Source organism: Cricetulus griseus, chromosome 5 (assembly GCF_003668045.3).
Source record: "Cricetulus griseus strain 17A/GY chromosome 5, alternate assembly CriGri-PICRH-1.0, whole genome shotgun sequence".
NCBI lineage: Eukaryota > Metazoa > Chordata > Mammalia > Rodentia > Cricetidae > Cricetulus > Cricetulus griseus.
The window spans coordinates 126,741,904-126,762,423 of NC_048598.1; the positions used below are offsets into that span (position 1 = coordinate 126,741,904).

At 42.5% G+C, this 20,520-nt stretch overlaps 1 protein-coding gene across 1 annotated transcript; it reads right to left on the reverse strand.

Moving 5' to 3' along the window:
• Positions 1-539: 539 nt before the first annotated feature.
• On the reverse strand, positions 540-14,444 carry Churc1 (churchill domain containing 1). The gene is made up of 4 exons (XM_027418327.2): positions 14,300-14,444; positions 10,193-10,328; positions 8,292-8,362; positions 540-1,644 (listed from the first exon to the last, which is right to left on the reverse strand). Exons 1-4 carry the CDS (start codon positions 14,336-14,338, stop codon positions 1,552-1,554), a joined length of 339 nt encoding a protein of 112 aa, XP_027274128.1. The 5' UTR covers positions 14,339-14,444; the 3' UTR covers positions 540-1,551.
• Positions 14,445-20,520: the final 6,076 nt, after the last annotated feature.

Consider the following 20,520-nt stretch of genomic DNA (forward strand, 5'->3'; position numbering starts at 1 on the left):
ACTGAAGGTACATCATTGTATTTAAAACTTTATAGGCTTTCTGAAGTATTTTACATTCATTAATTCATTTGGGTCTCCTAGCAACACTGCAAAAGGAGTACAGTATCACATTCTGTTAGCCCAGTTTTACAGAAATAGGATACTGAAGTCCAGAGTACTGCTCTGTTTAGTGGCTATCTGCTTCCAAAGGACAGTGTGGCCTAAATGCCAGTGTTATGACCACCAAGCCAGTGCTCTTTCAATTATGCACAAACACATTCTATGATCCCCTTGGAGTAAATGAATCGATCCTATAAACTTACATTACATCCTTTACTCCCACGTCTCTGGTTTCTCCTATGTGTACTTCCTCTAGGTCACATTACATTCGGTTACCATGCCTCCCGAGCCTCCTAGTTTCTCAGATGTTCCTTATTTTTGAAGACCTTGGTAGTTTCAAAAGACATTATCAGTCTGTAGAATTGAACTTACGTGTCGACACTATCAGTCTGTAGAATTGAACTTGTGTGTCGTTCTTATGATTATGCAGATTTTGACTCTATGAGAAGAAAACCACAGAGATCTTCACACTGTGTCATATCAAGGGTGCCAGATGTCAAGATGGCTTACCGATGGCAGTATTAACCTTGATTGCCTGGCTGAGCCAGTGTTTGTTAGGGTTCTTTTCCTTAAAGTCACTCTTTTCCCTCTTTCTACACGACTCTTTTGTTGTTGTTTTGGTTTTTTTTGTTGTTGTTGTTATTGTTGTTGTTTTTCAGACAGGGTTTCTTTGTGTAGCCCTGGCTGTTCTAGAATTAGCTGTATAGACCAGGCTGGCCTCAAACTCATGGAGATCCATATGCCTCTGCCTCCAGAGTGTTGGGATTAAAAGTGTGAGGCTCCACTAGCTGGCCCATGCTACTCTTTGGAAGGAAGTCACTATGCACACAGCCCACACTGACAAAGTAGGACCATGGGAAATCCATGCCCCTTCCTTTCTTTTTTTCTCCCTCCCTTATTATTTATCCATCCATCTACCCAATCATTGCTATCAGCATGGACCCATGGGTATTTAATATATACTCCGGGCTATAATCCAATACCAATTTGCTTATTTTCAAATTATTACTGCTGTGTTCACTGGGAGTTCTTGTCTGGCCATCCCTTAATCACTGTGGTTTTGTTTTTTGTTTGTTTATTAGCTTGGTTTTTGATTTTACCACAAAATACTCTAAGTTCACCCTGTAGAATCCCTGCCCCACTTCATCATTTACTTTTGCAAGGATTCCTGGATTCCTTTGACTAGAAACCAAGATGTAAGTGCATAGGTTCTGGTGTTTTCTAGCTAAATAACTCCTAGCAAAGATGTTTCACTCTGGCTGCTCTAATGTGTCCAGGGGACCTTGGAAGAGGAGCTCAACTCTAGGAAACAGCAATTCCCCAAATTGCTTTTTCTTCCAAGTGGGTAAGTCTAAGCAGGAAAAATACAAAGAACCCCCATTATTAGATAAACCATTAGGATTGCTATATTATAAACCAAGCCAACAAATCTACAACAGAACCGCAGGAAGCTTAGAATAACAGAGTCATCTGTCGGGGGTCATCGGGGAGAATACTGATAGTGTCTTCAGCTTTGCCACACAATAGACACAGCATGGTGTACTCCTAGAACAAGACAAGATGCAAAATTACCTCAAGGGACAGCAGAAAGATGCTCGATAAAGGATTGCTCAGGAAAGCTTTACTACCAATTGTCACGGATAATCCTGCTGCACAGCAGGTTAGTTCCTCAACACCTATTAGCAAGGCCCTACATTTATTACACACACTCCTGGAGCCTTTTGTTTATGTTATCTCTATCATGCATGTAAGAACAGCATTTTGAAAGTACATGGCTATTTCTCAGACTAACAAAGCATACATATTTTGTCTAGTGCTTCTATTTAAACTAACAAAGATACCTGGGCTGGGGCTGCATGTAGCTCAACTGGTAAAGACCTTATCCACCACCTGCAAAGCCCTGCTTTCAGTATCCAGTACAAACTGGGCATGGTGGCACACAACTGTATCCCAGCACTCAGAAGGTGGAGGCAAGAGGATCAGGAGTTCAAAACCAGCCTGGACTCCATGAGCCCTTGTCTCAAAAAGGTAAAGGGCATTTGCTCAAGCTTGGTGACCTGAGTTTGGTGACCTTAATCCCAGGAACCTACACAGTGGAAGAATAGACTCCCAAGTACTGTTCTCGGACCTCTATATATGTTCCACAGCAAACATACACATCACACACATACACATATACACACAGACACACAAATAGTAGTTAAATAAATGAACCTCTTTTTTTGAGACAAGGTTTCTCTGTATAGCCCCAGCTGTCCTGGAATTCCCTCTGTAGATCAGGCTGGCCTCGAACTCACAGATATCCACCTGTCTCTGCCTCCCTAATGCTGGGATTAAAGGTGTGTACCACCACTGATTGACTAAAATTAACCTCTTTCAAAAGTGAATGAATAAACAAAATAACAAAGCAGACTGGGTGTGATTTCTATGGAGAAAGTCTTATTCTTAGGGCCATACCTTTCCAGGATATTTATGCAACAGGGGGGAGTGGGGGGGGGGGAGCCCGCAGGGCGACAAAATACTCAAGCTGGAAAAGCTATCTTTATCAGCCCTAGGAAATAAAAAAGTATATTAAATTCACTAGCATGCCACATCTCATATTTAAATAGTTAATTGCCCAAGATTTCATCTACTTAAGTATCTAAGTTTTTATTAGGTTTATGTGTCTTGTGCTTAACAAATGTCTAGACTGGTGACAGAAGGAATTTTATTTTAAGAAAAATTCCTTAGGGCAAAGTCCTGTTCTTACAGCTGCCACAGATACATTTTCTTTAAACTTTTTATTTAAAATATTTTTGTTTTGTTTAGGAAAACAACTATCTATGTTGATTCTACTAATGCCTCCACACCAGATGGTGCTGCCTGGAATGGATCAGTCAAATAGTTTTCTTGGTCTGGACAGTCACTAGAGAGGACTGTGGAGCTAAACAGTGACAAGGCACAAAGTCCCCAAAGGAGACAAGTGCCTTTCCATTTCAACGGCAAGTCCAACAGACAGCAGACAGCCTGTTTTTGAAGACTGTTCTTGAATTAATCAACTGGCTAACTGATTGTCAGTGCTGGAGGCTAACCCAGAGCTTTGTGTATACTAAGCAGGCACACTTCCATTGAGCTACCTCTCTGTGCTCCTGATTTTAAAGTCTCTTCTATTCACCCAGTAGACATACATACAGGGTAACAACACTTAAAGAACAGATACTACTCATGAGCATACAATACAATAAAATCTACCCTCTACACAGTATCTACTGTTTGAAACCACCAGAAATCACTATTTTAGGAAAGGCAATCACTATTTAGGGAAGGCAATCTCTTACTCAAAATGAAGACAAAATGTGATGGAGAACACTTCTAATCCCACACTTGGGAAACTGTGGCAGGAGGATCAGAAGGCTGAGGTTGGCCTGAGCTACCTAAAGACCCTGTCTCAACATACACATGGCAGGGCAGGATGGGGGGGGAGGGGGAGAGGGAGAGAGAGAGAGAGAAAGAGAGAGAGAGAGAAATCCTTCAATGCTCTACAATGTGTTGTATGCAGGGGTCAGTCATGAACAAAGGAAAGAAGGCATCCTGACCTTTTTTTACAAAACTAACACCCTCGTCTTGGAGAAAAAAACCCAAAAAAACCTGATACAATGCATGATATAATCTGGTAAGATTATTTAATCAGTGAAACTGGTTATACTTGTAACCTTTGATTTATGAGCAGCCAGGAACTTGAATTTCATTGTAAGTCAATGATATGGAATTCCAAAGTAGTTCCCCATGGGAGTGAAGTATGTTATATACGTGGCAGTCAGATTCCCGGAAAAATGCCCAAGCCTTTAAATTTGTATTATACAAAGGCTGTGGAATCTAACCACATATTATAGTACTTCTGTGGGAAAGTTTGCCTAGATTCTAAGGTGAGATACTAGGGACACAGTTCCCATGAGATCAGGATACCTTTCACCAACCTGGCTGAGTGGGGGCCCTTCCAGGCCCCAGGCATTCATAGGGAGGTTCAAGGGGCTAAGGGGTAGCCATCTGGAGAGAGTGGGGCTGACAGAATCTCCCAACTGTACTGCCAGGTCCTCTGCTCACTCAGGGGCCCTTGCTCCCTACCCCACTACATTTTCTGATCCCATTCTTTTTCCTGGCCTACTGAAGAACAGAAGGCTGTCTCCTACACCTACCCAATACCCACTCACCCACATATTCCCTGAGGTGAACACACCATCCATTTAAGGGCTTTTTGTCAGATTTCAAAGATTACAATCATGTGTAATGTATTTCTGTTGTACTCTGTACTTCTCTCTCCATCTCCCCCCATCCCTCCCCCACTCCCCCACCATGGTCTTGCCATTAGAAAATAGGAAAGAGCATGAGAGAAAGAAGCAAAGAAGCAATTAAAATTTATTTTAAGACACAGAAAAAACCAGTCAAGCAGTACAGACTTCAAGAGAAAAAACACTTAAGGAACCCAGATCTGGAAAAGACATTGAGAGAGTTACAAACAGGCAACAGCACAGGATTCAGACAGGCTGCAGAAAGCCTGTGGGAGAGGAGTTCTAATAAAACAAAAATGAAGGCCATCTTACAGAGAGTTAAGAGGAACAGGGAAAATAGGAGAATTAGTTAAAGAGATATTCAAAACGGAGCATGGTGGCACAGGCCCTTAACCTTAGCAGGAGACTTTCCACTGCTACACACTGCTACACTCTCAAAATAAACCAAAACAAAACTATTCAAGCAAAACAGAAAGAGAAAGAGAGAGAGAGAGAGAGAGGGAGAGAGAGAGAGAGAGGCTTCCAGAATGGGTCACAGAAGCAGCTGAGTAGAACAGTAAGTTTAAATTATTTTTAACAAAATAAGAAGAACTAAGTATGTTTAATACAATTTTTAAAGTTTTTGCTTGTTTGGTTGTTTTTTGAGACAAGAGTTTCTCTGTGTAGCCATGGCTGTCCTGGAACTCACTCTGTAGACCAGGTTGTCCTGGAACTCACAGAGATGCACCTGTCTCTGCCTCCCACGTGCTGGAATAAAAGGCATTCAACACCATCATTAACATTTTTTAAAAAATTATGTGCACTTGTATGTGTGCTGCAGGTTAATATATGTAAGGGTGGCACCCACAGAGGCCAAAAGAGGGCATTTGGATAGCCTTAATATAAAATTTAACCTAGAAAAGATTCTGGAGACAGTGCCATGTGATCCCTCAGCATTCAAGAGGAGAAAGGGTAATCCTCTTCCAGGGTTAGAATGATACTTCCTATGGGCTGTGTATGGAAGAGCTGAGGGAAACGAGAGAGAGAAGCTGGGCCAGCTACAGCCTGGCGGTAAGGAGCCTGGACACTATGCTGTATCAGTGATGGCTGTGAAAGACCAACAAGGTGGTGTAAAGAATACTTTTTAAAGAGTCATCTGATGGCAGACGGTACATGTGGGCTGAGCAAGAGCAGGTGTTGGTAAAGTAAGACTGGAGGCAGAGCCCAGACTTGGACTTTGTTTTCAGGAGCACTGGTAACTATCTAGGCATTGCGACTGCAAGCCATCTTCCCTTTTCCTTTTCTTGTTTCTGCTCAGAGGTAATTCTGGGGGCTGTTTGAAGGTGGCTACATACAGTCATAAAGGAAAATGAGCTGGACTTTAGTCTCATGCCAGTGCTTCATAACAGCTCTCTCAGGACATAAGTGGGCAATTACAATGTCCATCCAGGGTTTCAAAGACCTCATGTGCACTTATGGATGACAGCTGTAGACAACCGTTTCCTCTCATAAAGATAGAGCCAGGGCTTTTAAGCCCATGAAATGCTCACCCTTCTTTGGCCACGACTATTCCCTGAGACCTTGGTTTTGTTGTGAGTTACACATATCATACAAACGTTTGAAGGCATAAATTTTGATGTTAAAGAGTTATGGTCAATACCCCTCAACTGAAGAATGGATAGAGAAAATGTGGTACATTTACACAATGGAGTACTACTCAGCGGGGGAAAAAAAATGGAATCTTGAAATTTACAGGAAAATAGATAGAACTAGAAGAAACCATTCTGAGCGAGGTAACCCAATCATAAAAAGACAAACATGATATGTACTCACTCATATGTGGATTTTAGACATAGAGCAAAGGATTACCAGCTACAATCCATACTGCCAGAGAAGCTAGTAAACAAGGAGGACCCTAAGAGAGACAAACATGGTCCCCTGGAGATGGGGAAAGGGTCAAGATCCCCTGAGCAAATTGAGAGCATGGGAAGAGGGGGGAGGGAGCTACGAGAATGAGAAGGGAAGAAGAGGAAGGATGCAGAGGTCATGAGGGAGCAGAAAGGTTGAGTCAGGTGAAGATTAGAAGAAAGGATATGTGATAGGTAGGGTTTTAGTTGGGGGGGTGGTAGGGGAGGACGGGAGGGAGAAGGAACTGGGATCGTCATGTAAAACAATCTTGTTTCTAATTCAAATAAAAATATTATTTAAAAAAAAAAAGAGTTATGGTCAAGATGTTTAGATTAACCAAAATAGTTCAGATCAGACCCTGACACATATGACCATGTATCTTCTTCCTGACATTTAAAAATATGAACAAGGGACTAGAGATGGCTCAGCAGTTAAAGGCTCTTGCAGAAGATCTGGTTTCAGTTTCCAACACCCTCATGCCAGCTCACAGCTGTAACTCCTGTTCCAGGGGACATGACACCTTTTTCTGGCCTCTGTGGGTACTGCATATACAAGGTACATAGACACACATGAAGGCAAAACGCCCACACACATAAAAGTAAAAGCAAAATCTCAAAAATGTTTAAAAATAAGTAAAAGTTCTTCCAGAGGACTTGGATTCAATTCCCAGCACAGACATGGCAGCTCACAGCTGTCTGTAACTCTTCTTCCAGGGGAACTGATTCCCCCACACAGACATACTTAAAGGCAAAACACCAATGTATATAAAACAAAACTAATTAAAAAAAATACAAGTGCTTCCACTTGTATTATGCTGCTGTGGCTGAACCATATTTTATTTTCCTAAATAAATACTTTTATTTTCCTAAGTAAATACTATCTAAATTTGAATGACTTGAAAAAATACCCTCAACTGTTTAAAGTTCTAACCTGATACTCTTATCTTGTGGATAAATATGTGATTCACACAAAGTCAGTCTAAAAGCTTGAAAGCAAGCATCGTGAGGAAGAGCCCTGGGTCCCAGTTTGTCCAGGGCTAGGTCCCACAGCTGTCATGGTTTTCTTCTTGACCATCAGACTTGCAGCTCTTCAGCAACCTTGGACCTACACTAGAAGCCAGAGTTCTTCAATGTTCTCCTGACTACAAGAAAGCTAATATAACAAATCCCTTTCTCTCTAGTGATACTGTTTTTCTCCTCCAACCTTGATGGACCTATCTTTCAATTTAGCTTAAGGAATTATAAAGAACAAAAGAACAAAAGCCTTACTATACTTGAGAACAATCAGTTGTTCAAATCCACATGCCAACTAGGGCAAACAAAGTCAACCTCCTTATCAGATTTTCATAACCACCAAGTGGATAGGACAATGCCTGGAACCCACTCTGTAGACAAGGCTGGCCTCAAACTCAGAGATCCACCTGCCTTTGCCTCCTGAGTGCTGGGATTAAAGGAGTGCACCGATATTGCCACTACTACCCCGCAGCCAACACTTAAATTAAGCCAACTGTGCCATTCCCATAGCAGATGAGAAAAGACACCACTGTAGGAATCTCATAAAAATCCACAATGGCAGACTAGAGATGGATCTCCAGTGAGGAGCATTTGCTGCTTCTGGAAAAGACCCACAAGGTGGCTCACAACCATGTGTTACTCCAGTTCCAGGGGATCGGGAGCCCTCTTCTGGTCTTTGTGGGCACCAATTACACACACACACACACACACACACACACACACACACACACACACACACATAAATATTTTCCCCCCCCCCTTTTTTTAAGCAAGAACCCATATAACAGGTTAATTCAATAAAATGACATGACTGAATATCATTTGTAAATCACACATTTTGATTTGTGATTCCTGGGAGGATGCACAGATGCAATAACATTTAAAGTTTTGCAGCTTACACAAGTAAAGACAGGGCTGGTCTCCTTTAATAACTGCTAGTATGTCATTACAAAAATTGTTTGTAGATGCTCGAGGGTACTTTTAGTCTTTGTCCCACCTTAATAATACACATATACATGTTTACCTGAAATTCATCCATGATACTGAATGTATACTCATGTCTGGCTATTACATGATGACAATTCTTGCATAGATCTGCCAAAACAAAGGCACGCAATGAAGTCTGAGGAAGTTTCTTAAAACAATGAAATTTCTATTCTTAACATATAATGTTTAAAAGGAATTTTAACTCTGTCACATTTAATACAACAAGAAACTCATTAGAATACTGACCTTTAAAAATTCAGATTCGATCTTTGTGTGCTCTCTCTCTCTCTCTCTCTCTCTCTCTCTCTCTCTCTCTCTCTCCCTCCCTCCCTCCCTCCCTCTCTGTCTCTCCCTCTCCTGTCCTGTAATAAACTGGTATCCAGATTAGGACCTGAGCTGGAAGGCTCAATGTGTGCATAGTAATTCCCACTTAAAGCTACCTACAGAAATCAATACACAGATTCTTAGATGTTATTTAGTTACTTCTGCTGTACAAGGAACTGAACTTATAGCAGGCACTCTACCTCTGACCTACATTCCCAACCTTCTTGTCATTTTTTTTTTTTTTTTGGTTTTGTTTCTTGTTTTTGTTTTTTCCTAGACAGGGTTTCTCTATGTAGCCACTGCTGTCTTGGAACAAGCTCTGTACAGCAGGCTGGCCTCGAACTCACTGAGATTCACCTGCTTCTGCCTCCAAATGCTAGGATTAAAGACGTGTATCGCTCTTGTCACTTTTTGGCTGAGGTCTTACTAAGTGGCCCAGGCTGGCTTTGAACTCACTCCATAACTTAGGCAGGCCTTGACCTTTCAGCCTCCGTAGCTGGAGTCAAGCTGGCAAGATTGAGTGAAGGTGCTTGTCACTAAGTAGCTGGGATCAAAGGCCTGTGCTAGCAAGTCTGGAATTGTGTTTCTTAAAGTGTGGCTATGCAAATGCTGTTATTCTCAGGAAAGACAGTAAATGTGCAGCTATACCCAGGCATAGCTAAAGTGAATTTGATGGTAACAAAATAATCTACTAGAAACAATGTAACAACAGTTAATAAACTGTGGTTAGTGTGTGCCAGGTACTCTGTTTTTAATTTGTTTGAAGATTTATTTATTTAGTTATCATGAATACGGTGTCCTGCTTCCATGCACACCTGCAGGCCAGAAGAGGGCATCAGATCTCATTATAAATGGTTAAGCCACCATGTGATTGCTGGGAATTGAACTCACGATCTCTAGAAGAGCAGCCAGTGCTCTTACTCGTTGAACCATCTCTCCAGCCTGTGCCAGGTACTCTTTAAACACTTCTTTTTAGCTATTCATGTACTCTCTAATTCAATGAAACATTAATATTATTATCACTTTGTCAGGAAACAAAGGCAACTGTGATTAAGTAAACCAACTACAGAGATAGGAGGTTTGGAGCCATAATTCTTAACCTAAGAATGTGGCCCCAGAACCATGGCTCTTACCCACTATGCCCTGTTCCCTCCAACAAAATACACCTTAAAGGAGACACAGACTTCAAAGGCAAGCAAAAACAAACAATAGATTCTCTGCACGTATCTCATTGATACAAAGTCTTTACAGCTGACTGGGTGTGGTGGCACATGTCTATAATCTTGGTGCTGAAGATGCAGGGGCAGGAAGATCACAAATTTAGGTTAGTCTGAGCTACATAGCAAGTAAGACCTGACTCTTAAGAAAACAAAAGAAGCCTATGAAAAATAATTTTTAAAACAATTCCATGCCTGAATCTCACACTTGAGTTATCTGCAAAAGTTATTCACAGTGGGTAAAAGAGGTCCTAACTGGATTTTCCCCTCAGAAACAAACAGGTAACAATGCTGCAACACAACACTGAATGTGCCCTTGGAACACCTGTTTGGCCAACCAACTTCTGAAAGCTGATACCCGCTAATGGATTTGCATCTCAAAACAAACTCTACTTACGGTCATAGGTAACTATTTCTTCTCCATCTTCCTCTTTCAGGGTTCTGTTTGTGATCAGCATAAAATCTAGCTTATTGCACACCGCACAGCCTATGAAGTTCAATAAGAACGATCCATTCTCCAGACAGGTGTTCCCCTAAAGTATGAGATAGGAATTTCCTTACACTTTGAAGTCTTTGGTGAGACTGACTAATTGACTCAAAACCTCTACAGAGAGAAAACACAGCAGGAACAAACCTACTTGAAGTACATTTGTAAGTAGCCAGTTTTCCCACAGAATTACTCTTTATGAATATGCGTGAAGTACCTGTTAAGTTCATAAATCTCTAAGGACTACGGTGTTTATGAGAGACAGGTAGCTGGGGATGTGGCTTAGTGCAAGAGCATTTGCCCAGCAGCTATCAGGCCTTAGGTGCAATCTCTGCAGCACATAGCAAACAAACATAAAGAAGAACTAAGTCCAAATATTTAGAAATAACAAGGAAAAACAACATTCAATGTGAAAAAAAAAAAAACCACTAGAATTAAGAGCCAGGCAGTGGCGGTGCACACCTTTAGTCCCAGCACTTGGGGGGCAGAGACAGGCGGATCTACCCACGAGTTATTTCTAAATATGTCTTCTCGATTCCATTTAATTCTTTCTCATGACAGCCCTTTATTTAAAACAGAACAAAAGCAGGAGAATGCTTCAGAATGGCACTTTCTAGGTTTTCCAGAAACTTTTCTGTCCTTCACTTATTTTGACAGTCTCTCTTTTATTACATCTCTGTATTTATTTTGGGGGTGCACACCTGTACCACATGTGGAGGTCAGAGAACTTGCAGGAGTTGGTTCTCTCCCTCTACCATGGGAGTCCTAGGGATGGAACCTGGGTCGTTGGGCTTGGCAGGCAAGTGCCTTGAGGCACTAGCCATCCTGCCAGCCCAGTGCATCTCCCTTTTAATCTGTACTATCCTTTTACCCTGAATAAAGTTGTCCTGCTACTTCCAGGGGGAATCTCAGGTGGGGCCGGGGGAAAGAATAAACCAAGAGTCTCATTTTTAAAGATTAAAAAAAAATTTAAATTATATGTGTTCTTTGGCTGTTTGTGGGGGTGTGTGCATAGTGAATGCAGGTACCTGTGGAGGCCGGAGGAGGGTACTGGACACTCCCCACACATACCGGGCTGCAGCTGACCCAAGTGGTGGGAACCAAAATTGGATTCTCTGCTACAGCATTAAATGCTCGTGACTTCTGAGCCAGCTCTCTAGCCCCTAACCAGCTCTGTTAAGAAACTCCACAGAGAACTCTCCCTCACAGGCCCCAATGTGCAATGTTCATCATTAAGACTCATAAGGCCTCTTTCTAGATATTAAAACATACACTAAAACATAATATAGAAAAATAATAAAAATCAGAAACATACAGAATAACAAATAATTACAAGCAAACTGCAGAAACACTAGGCAAGTCAAAAAACACTTCTTACAGTCCAGAAGCTTCTCCCTCATTCTCTTTGTTTAAAGTTTTGTCTTTACGTATACGAGTGCCTGCCAGTTAGTCATGAAAGCCAGAGAGGAAATTGGATTCCCTGGAACTGGAGTTATAGACAGCTGCTAGCTGTCACGTGAGTTCTGGGAACTGAATCCAGGTCCTTCAAAACAGCACCAATCACTGAGCTGTACCTCTGGCCCTTATAAGGCCACTTGTGAGCATCTTCTGTTTAGCAGCCATCAATACACTGACTTTATAGCAACTTCTTCCTTTCCAATCTGGTTTTACTAACCAGGAGAATTCTTACTGTATTTTAGTTGGCTTGGTTTAAAACTGCACTTTATTTGTTCTTGATCAACACTGTCAGACTAAAGTCACATCGCTGTATCTAATTCTAGTGCTTTCATTGCCCTAATTCCGAGTTCCTCAACCTCGGCATTACTGACACTAGGACACACAGCCCTCTGTTTTGATAGCTGTCCTGTGTATTGACTGCAGCAGAACAGTTGGTCTCTACCCATTGGATGTCCAGTAGTTCCTTCATTGTGACAATCAAACATGTATCTAGCTGTGTGGTGGTGGCACACGACTTTGATCCCAGCAGTTGGGAGGAAGAGGCAGGCAGATCTCTGTGAGTTCGAGGCCAGCCTGGTCTACACAGAGAAACCCTGTCTAAAAAACAAACAAACAAACAACAGAAAAAAGGTCTCTAGATAACTGCCAAATGCCCCCTGGGAGGCAAAACTACTCCCACTTGAGAGCCACATAAAGTTAATTCCATTTCCTGACTCTACTTTTATGATATTCCCTTTTATGAACATGAGTTTTGCTCTACCCTACTTACAAATATGATCTTAGAAACATTCTTATAGATTGCCAGATGTGCATATACATTTTTCTAGAAGAAACACTTCTGCGTCATTTCAATGCACATTTAAATTTGATAATAAATGCTAATTCTTTATTTTTATTTTTATTTATTTATTTATTGTTTTTTCGAGACAGGGTTTCTCTGTATAGCTTTGGAGCCTATCCTGGCACTCGTTCTGGAGACCAGGCTGGCCTCGAACTCACAGGGATCCGCCTGCCTCTGCCTCCTGAGTGCTGGGATTAAAGGCGGGTGCCACCAACACCCGTCACTAATTCTTTATAAACCAAAGCAGTTGTACCATATGAAAATTTGTTATATAACAATCTCAAAAGACTTACAAATCTAATATATATATATATATATATATATATATATATAGAGAGAGAGAGAGAGAGAGAGAGAGAGAGAGAGTTTGCTTGTTTTTAGAGACAGTGTTTCTCTGCCTCCTGAGCGCTGGGATTAAAGATGTGTGCTATCGCCGACAGCACCACCCCATATCACACTCACAAAATAGTAAGAGAAAGAACTATGAAGATGCTTTATTTCTCAACCAACGAAAGAAATCCTTCATCTTGCTATTTTCCCTGGGTTTCTCTCTCCTCGAACTTAATCACAATCACCCAGAAGCCATCTTATTTGGATGGAAAACACTTCAATCCTATTCCCTGTCAGTCTTCCCTTTCACTAAATTTAAATTACATTCTGTCAATCATACTCCCTCTCATACCGCAAGTTCTTAAGCAGCTCGGAAGCTGCGGGCCTTTAATACAGTTCCTCATGTTACGGTGACCGCCCCCCCCAACCATAACATTATTTCGTTGCTATTTTATAACTGCAATTTTGCTACTGTTGTGAACCGTAATGTAAACATCTGCGTTTTCCGATGGTGGTCTTAGGCCACCATCGTGAAAGAGCCGTTAGATCCCTGGGGTCGAGACTCACAAGTTGAGAATCACTTAGCCAAACAATCTGCCTATGCACATCAATGTGCAATCAGTATCCCCTAAAAGAGTGAGCAAAGTCGAGTCTGAGAGGAACAAAGAGTTAAGGGCTGGGGGTACACATTTGTTGGTAGAGTGCTTGCCTGGAAGGTACGGGCTCTGGGTTCAAGCCTCAGTACCGAGAAGGAAAGGAGAAAGGAAAAGACAGAGGGACAGGAGGGGAGCTTCTCAATCCAGACAGTTCCTCTCCGGATTCTACCATCTGCAAATGTGGGCTTGAACAAGAGGCTGGGGGTGTGCGTGTAGCTCAGCTGGTGGAACTTGCCTAGCATGCACCAAGCCCTGGGTTCCATTGCTAACACCATATAAACCGGGCCCGGCGGTGCACGCCTGTGATGCCAGCGTTGAAGAGGTAGAGGCAAGAGGATCAGACATTAAAGACCATCCTCGGCGACAAGAGACCTGTCTCAAAAAAATAAAATAAAATAAATGGGCTCTAGCATGGCCCCGGAGGTTCATCCAGAGCCAGAATTAGATAAAAGAGTTCCATCAAATCGAGCTGGAGGATGAAGCCGGGACGGCCAAGAGGGACGGAGGGGCTGATGTCAACCCGGGTGGGGTAGCTAAGGGTGTGGTTCCCCGGTTGTCTATAGAAACACAGGCGAACCGGAAGGACCGCTGACGTCAATCGCCGGGGAGGGGGCCAGCCGTCCGGAGATCAGGGCCACTGCGATGACAGGACCGCAGAGGGGACCCTGGCCTGTGTAGGAAAGTAGGCAGAGGACCAACCCCGGGAGGCTCTCCGCGCCCACTTGCTCTCACCCGATTGGGGTACTCCTTCTTCACACAGTCCACACACATCGCCACACCGTCTACGGAGACTGTGCCCCAGCGAATCCCGGAAGACGAAACCTCGCGAGAGCTGAGACTTCTGTTGCCGCAGGTGCCCTATCTACGCCGCGCTTACTCGTAGTCTCCGCCCAATGCAACGTTTATTAGGCGGGGCGCACTACGGTTTCCCTGCCACGAGGCAGAGACCGGGATTGTAAGAAAAAAGATCTGGCACTGAAAAGATCTGAGATCTGCCCTGACATAGGGACATTTGCACCCCAGTGCTTACTGCTGCATTATTCACGATAGCAAAGAATTAGTTGGCCATCAACAGATAAATGGATAATAAAAAATTGAATAAGCTGGACCGTAGTGAAGACGCACGCCTTTAATCTCAGCACTCGGGAGACAGAGACAGGCGGATCTCTGTGATTTCGAGGCCAGTCTGGGCTACAGAGCGAGTTCTGGGACAGCCAGGGCTACACAGAGAAACCCTGTCTCAAAAAACAAAAAAGGATAATGAAATCACGAAGTTTGCAGGAAAATGAACGGACATACTATCAAGCAAGCTAACACAATCTCAGAGGGAGAAAGAATTCTTCTCCATGATATATGCAGAATCTAGCCACACACCACACACACACAATATATATATATATATATATATATATATATATATATATATATATATATATATATACACACACACACACACACTCACACACGTACATTGCAGTATTAAGTATAGAAAAGAGAATAAGAAAGGTTAACTATAGTGGATGAGGAAGGTCTGAAAGCAGGTGATGCGCTATGAAAGAGGATATAAAGGCTAGTCCTAACTATCATGGAATTTTCACTCTTGGTAGTAAAATGCATAAAGTATATTCGACAGTCAAAGTATAAAGCCCAATGTGAAGTTCCTTAGCAACTGTTCCTAATGACTACTCAACTGTGTAGACAGACCCTGTCTCAGAACCGAGCCGCAGCGGTTACATAGATATTCAGATGGACAGTTCGGGGGTGTTAGGCTTTTGTTCTTCGGGTGGTAGAGAGCCATTGAAGATGAGGGGAACGTGGCGCTGGATTTGTGCTTGAGGATTGTTTCTGCAGCTATTTGTTGAGATGGAACTGGGAGAAGTTGGAGATGAGAAAGACATATACCAAGAGGAACCACTAGGGGGAGATATGTAGCTTTCTGTCTCTACGTGGTCAGTTATGGCCTGTACAATACAAAACGACACGTAAAAACTTGTCCCCAAGCACATCCTTTGGCATGAAGTGGTTTCATGTTTAGGAACATGAAAGACATTATACGAAATTAAAGGTGTCTGTTTACTTCCCCAGAATGGCATTATATCTGGTTAAAATGATTAACTTGGAGTAGGGGGTCTTCTTATAGAGGATATAGATCTAAGAGCTGTCCATCAAGGCCCTCCTTTCAAATGTAGTCATATTCAGGAAGGGAGATGGTAAGTAAGACTAGAATGGGTACGGGTAGGTGGACAGGACCAGAAACTCAAGTGTGATTATGGGAACGGAGACATAAAAACTAGAACTGAGGGGGCTGGAGAGATGGCTCAGAGGTTAAGAGTACTGACTGCTCTTCCAGAGGTCCTGAGTTCAATTCCCAGCAACCACATGGTGGCTCACAGCCATCCGTAATGAGATCTGGTGCCCTCTTCTGGTGTGCAGATATATATGGAAGCAGAATGTTGTATACATAATAAATAAATAAAATCTTTAAAAAAAAAAAACTAGAACTGAAAGTGGACTGTGGAAGAAAGGAAAGAGAGGCAACATAACAGGAGTATTGTAACCAAAGTAATCAGCAATTGTGATGTTGATGAGCAAATGATTGAAGAAAATAAAATCCTTCTTTTTTCCCATATACATACATAACTATATAAATCAAAGTTTGCAGAAACCATTGGTTTCTATCTCATAAAGAATTTCTTCCTGGGATACCACCCTACTCATGTTAATCTTTTAGAAATATAATGTCAGTGTTGTATGGCAAATATATTCAGAATCTTCTGTTTATGAATGAAATTTTCTTCTGGTAAATGGAATTGATTTAGGCAAATCTAAATGTTAAAAGTTTTCTGGTTCAACTGCTAAACTACACCTCTGAGACAAGAGTAAAACTCTCCCTAAAGAGTACAGTTGGAATCTCCTTTTACATTATATCTTATATTTGGTTTGTTGAGCCTGGGTGTCAGTCTTAGCCCAGGCAGGGCTGGAGCTCAATATCTCACTAACTCCCAGTGATCCTCCTGCCTCAGCCCCACATGCTCAGGTATTACAGGTGTGTACACCCGGATTTTTTTTAAATTTTTAAATAGGAAAACAAACAAACAAAACTTATCACATGCCTAAGGTATAGGAGTATCAGACTTCTGAATCTCCTTTTTTTTTCCCCCTAAGATTTATTATGATGTCCAAGGCCAGGAGGTTGAAGGATTCCATAAATGCCAATGGTGTCTGCCCTCTCTACAGTTTGTTTAAAGGGTTAAAGAAGCACCCCACCCCCAAGGCTTCACAGTAACATTTGTTACGCTAATTTCACGGGTTAGAAGGAAGGCCTATGTCATTCTTTCCATTCTCTCAAGGAAAGTGTGAAATAAGAGCCCTAGCTGTCCTCATCTGGTATCACCTCACTGTGGTGAATGACATAGCAGTAGGTCTAGATGAAGACAGTAAACAGGGGTGGCCTGGCTGAGGGCAGGAACAACCAAATTCCTCCAGCTGGCAGCCTCAGCCTGGGGTTCGGCTCAGGAGTGGAGGAGACTGCAGGGTATGAGCTTTTCTCCAGCACCAAAAAAGGTAGGGTTAGGTAAACAACAAAGCAGTTTGGTTCAGTTTGGTTTCTTCAGCACTGAGGGCTGGCTGTACATTCTCTTCCCCTTTGAGGCCGCCTTGGACTGCTTCCTCTACTCAGATGATAAACCACAGTCTTTCAGACACACGAGTTTAGGGGACTCTGCCCCCATTTCCTTTCAGGTCCATTTTCTTCTGTTATCTTCGTTTTCTTTCAAATATAGTGATCACTTCTATGTAAAAATTTCTCCCAAATTGTGCTTGAATTGGAGTGGATTTAATCAGCAAAACACAACTGGGTCTTAGTGGGATTTTATTTTGTGGGTTCCTGCTGCAAAGTGTGGGACACAGGAGTCCTCAGAGTAGGTTTTTTGTTTGTTTTAAAGATTTATCTATTTATTATATGCACAGAGCTCTGTGCTCTGCCTGTGTGTTTGCCTGCACACCAGAAGAAGGCTCCAGCTCTCATTACAGATGGTTGTGAGCTATGTGGTTGCTGGGAATTGAACTCAGGAACTCTAGAAGAGCAGTCAATGCTCTTAACCACTGAGCCATCTCTCCAGCCCCTGCTTTTTTTTTTTTTTTTTTTTTCCTGTCTGTATTGACTCTGAGGGAAGAGTTTGGAATTGTTGGAGAATCTGGAGGTGTAAGAATCTGGGAAAGCAAAGCTAAGAGGCTCTGGTTCACCAGACATTAGAAGTGCATGCCTTTAATCCCAGCACGGGGGAGGCAGAGACAGGAGGATCTCTGTGAGTTCGAGGCCAGCCTGGTCTACACAGCAAATTCCAGGACAGACTCCAAAGCAATACAAAGAAACCTTGTCTCGAAGAACAAAACAAGAGGGCCAGCGGTTAGAACTTTCCTCCAAAGTGACTTCGGCACAAAATTAAAAAGAATCTAGAGGTGAGGGTGGGGTAGAAAAGAGTGGTTTTGACTTCAGCTGGAGAAAGGTGCATGTCTTTGTGAAAAAATGTGATATAGAGTTAGTTTATTTTTCTTCAGATTTGTTCTCTCTCCTCTCTTCCCCCCTCCTACCCCTCTGTCTCCGTGTGTGTGTGTGTGTGTGTGTGTGTGTGTGTGTGTGTGTGTGTGTGTGTGCACGGACACGGACATTTCTTAGAAGGCCAGAAGTGATGTTGGATCCCCTGGAGATGGAGTTACAGGCAGTTGTCAGCTGCCCCATGTGGATACTGGGAAGCAAACTCGGGTATTCTGGAAGAGTTGCAATAAATCAAGTGTGAGCCATTTCTCCAGCCCTCAGCTGTACTACAATAACAGGAAAAGTATACTCTTGTTTAGAGGTTGAGCTCATTATCTTGTCTGCAAAATTATCACAGTAATAAATGGACCTTCCTCTCAGAGTTATTTTATAAAAAATGATTCACAATGTTTTAGGTATATGAGAATCTTCATGTGACTCATAGGTATTAAGAACTTTAGTTTTAAGGTTGAGGTGATTAAAAAGAAAAGGGAGGCTAGGCTGGGTGCTGGTGCAGGCCTTTAATCCCAGCACTCGGGAAGCAAAGGCAGGCAGACCTCTCTCGAGTTTGAGGACAGTCTGGTCTACAGAGCAAGTTCTAGGACAGCCAAGGCTACACTGGGAAACCCTGTCTCAAAAAATAAAAAATAAAACCAACCAACCAACCAAACAAACAAACAAAGAGGCTAGTAAGTTAGGGAAGGGAACTGATAATGTTACAGCCTGTAGCAAGTGGGACTCCATGTCAGATAGACATGGATGATAGGGGATGTGTTCCTTGAATAACTCTGTGCAGGTGGATCGTGAGAGTGAGCATGTTGAGAGGATGCTAGGGAAAGAGCAAATGGCTGTCCTCCAAGACATGGCCTTGGAAAGTTACCTCAGGCCCAGAGAAAGCAGAGACCCTTTGCAAATGCTACTTGGGGTTCACAACTATCCACAGATTCACAACCCTGCTCCCGGCTCTTTGGGTACCTTTCTGCTGTGAAATAATCCTTTTGTACACTGTGAAGATGTGTTGCTCTCATTGGTTTAATAAAGAGCTGACTGACCAATAGCTACGCAGAAAGAGGTTAGGTGGGAGTTTCAGAATGAGAGGACACTGGGAAGAAGACGGGCAGAGTCACCAGCCTGATGCAGAGGAAGCAGGATGTGTAGAAGAAGAAGTAACAAGCCATGAACCCAGTGGCAGCACTTAAATTAATAAATATGTGTTAATTTAGGTTATAAGGGCTAGTTATTAACAAGCTTAAGCTATAGGCTGAGAAATTATAATTAGTAATAAGTCTCTGTGTGGTTATTTGGGATCTGACTGGTGGGGCAGAAACATCTGTGAACACCTTTCTCCTGATAAAATCCTCCTTGTGAACCAGAGGGAGTGCATGGCCAGGTTTGCAAGAACTAGCATATTGTTATGTAACTGTGATGGACAGTGCCAAGAATGTAACAATGAATCTCATTGTCCCACCACTTTAAAATCCCATGGTTCCCTATTCTGTTAGGGTAAAGATCGAATTCTTTGCTACACATTTAAAGGCTATTAAGATGTGGTCAGTTGCCAGGTGGCAGTGGTGCACATGTTTTTTATTCCAGCACTTGGGAGGAAGAGACAAGCAGATCTCTGTGAGTTTGAGTCCACCCAGGACTACCAAATGAGTTCCAGGACAGCCAGGGCTGTTAGACAGAGAAACCCTGTCTCAAATAACAAACAAACAATAACAACAATAAAAATAAAAACAAAACAAGACTTGGCCAGTCTACTTCTGCAGCCCCATGCCTTGCTGTTCCACACTTCTGTTGTATTGCTGTGAAGAGATGCTATGACCACGGTAACTTCTTTTCTTTTCCTTTCTTTTCTTTCCTTTTCTTTTCCTTTTGGCTTTTTGAGGCAGGGTTTCTCTGTGTAGTTTTAGAGCCTGTCTTGGCACTTGCTCTGTAGATCAGTCTGGCCAGACATAGATCTGCCTGCCTCTGCCTCCCAAGTGCTGGGACTAAAGGCACATGCCACCACTGCCTGTCCAAACATAGTATCTCTCCCTCTCTCTCTCTCTCTCTCTCTCTCTCTCTCTCTCTCTCTCTCTCTCTCCTCTCTCTCGGATGTCTTTTTTAAGATTTTATTTATTTATTATGTATACAACATTCTGCCTCCATGTATGCCTGCAGGCCAGAAGAGGGTACCAGATCTCATTACAGATGACTGTGAGCCATCATGTGGCTGCTGGGAATTGAACTCAGGACCTCTGGAAGAACAGTCAGTGCTCTTAACCTCTGAGCCATCTCTCCAAGCCAAACATGGTAACTCTTATAAAGGAAAACATTTCACTGGGGCTTGTGCTAATCCTGTCTATTGAGAATAAAACTACTACCACAGTTTAAAGCCAAACTGATGTAAGCGTTAATTAAATAGTGGTCAAGT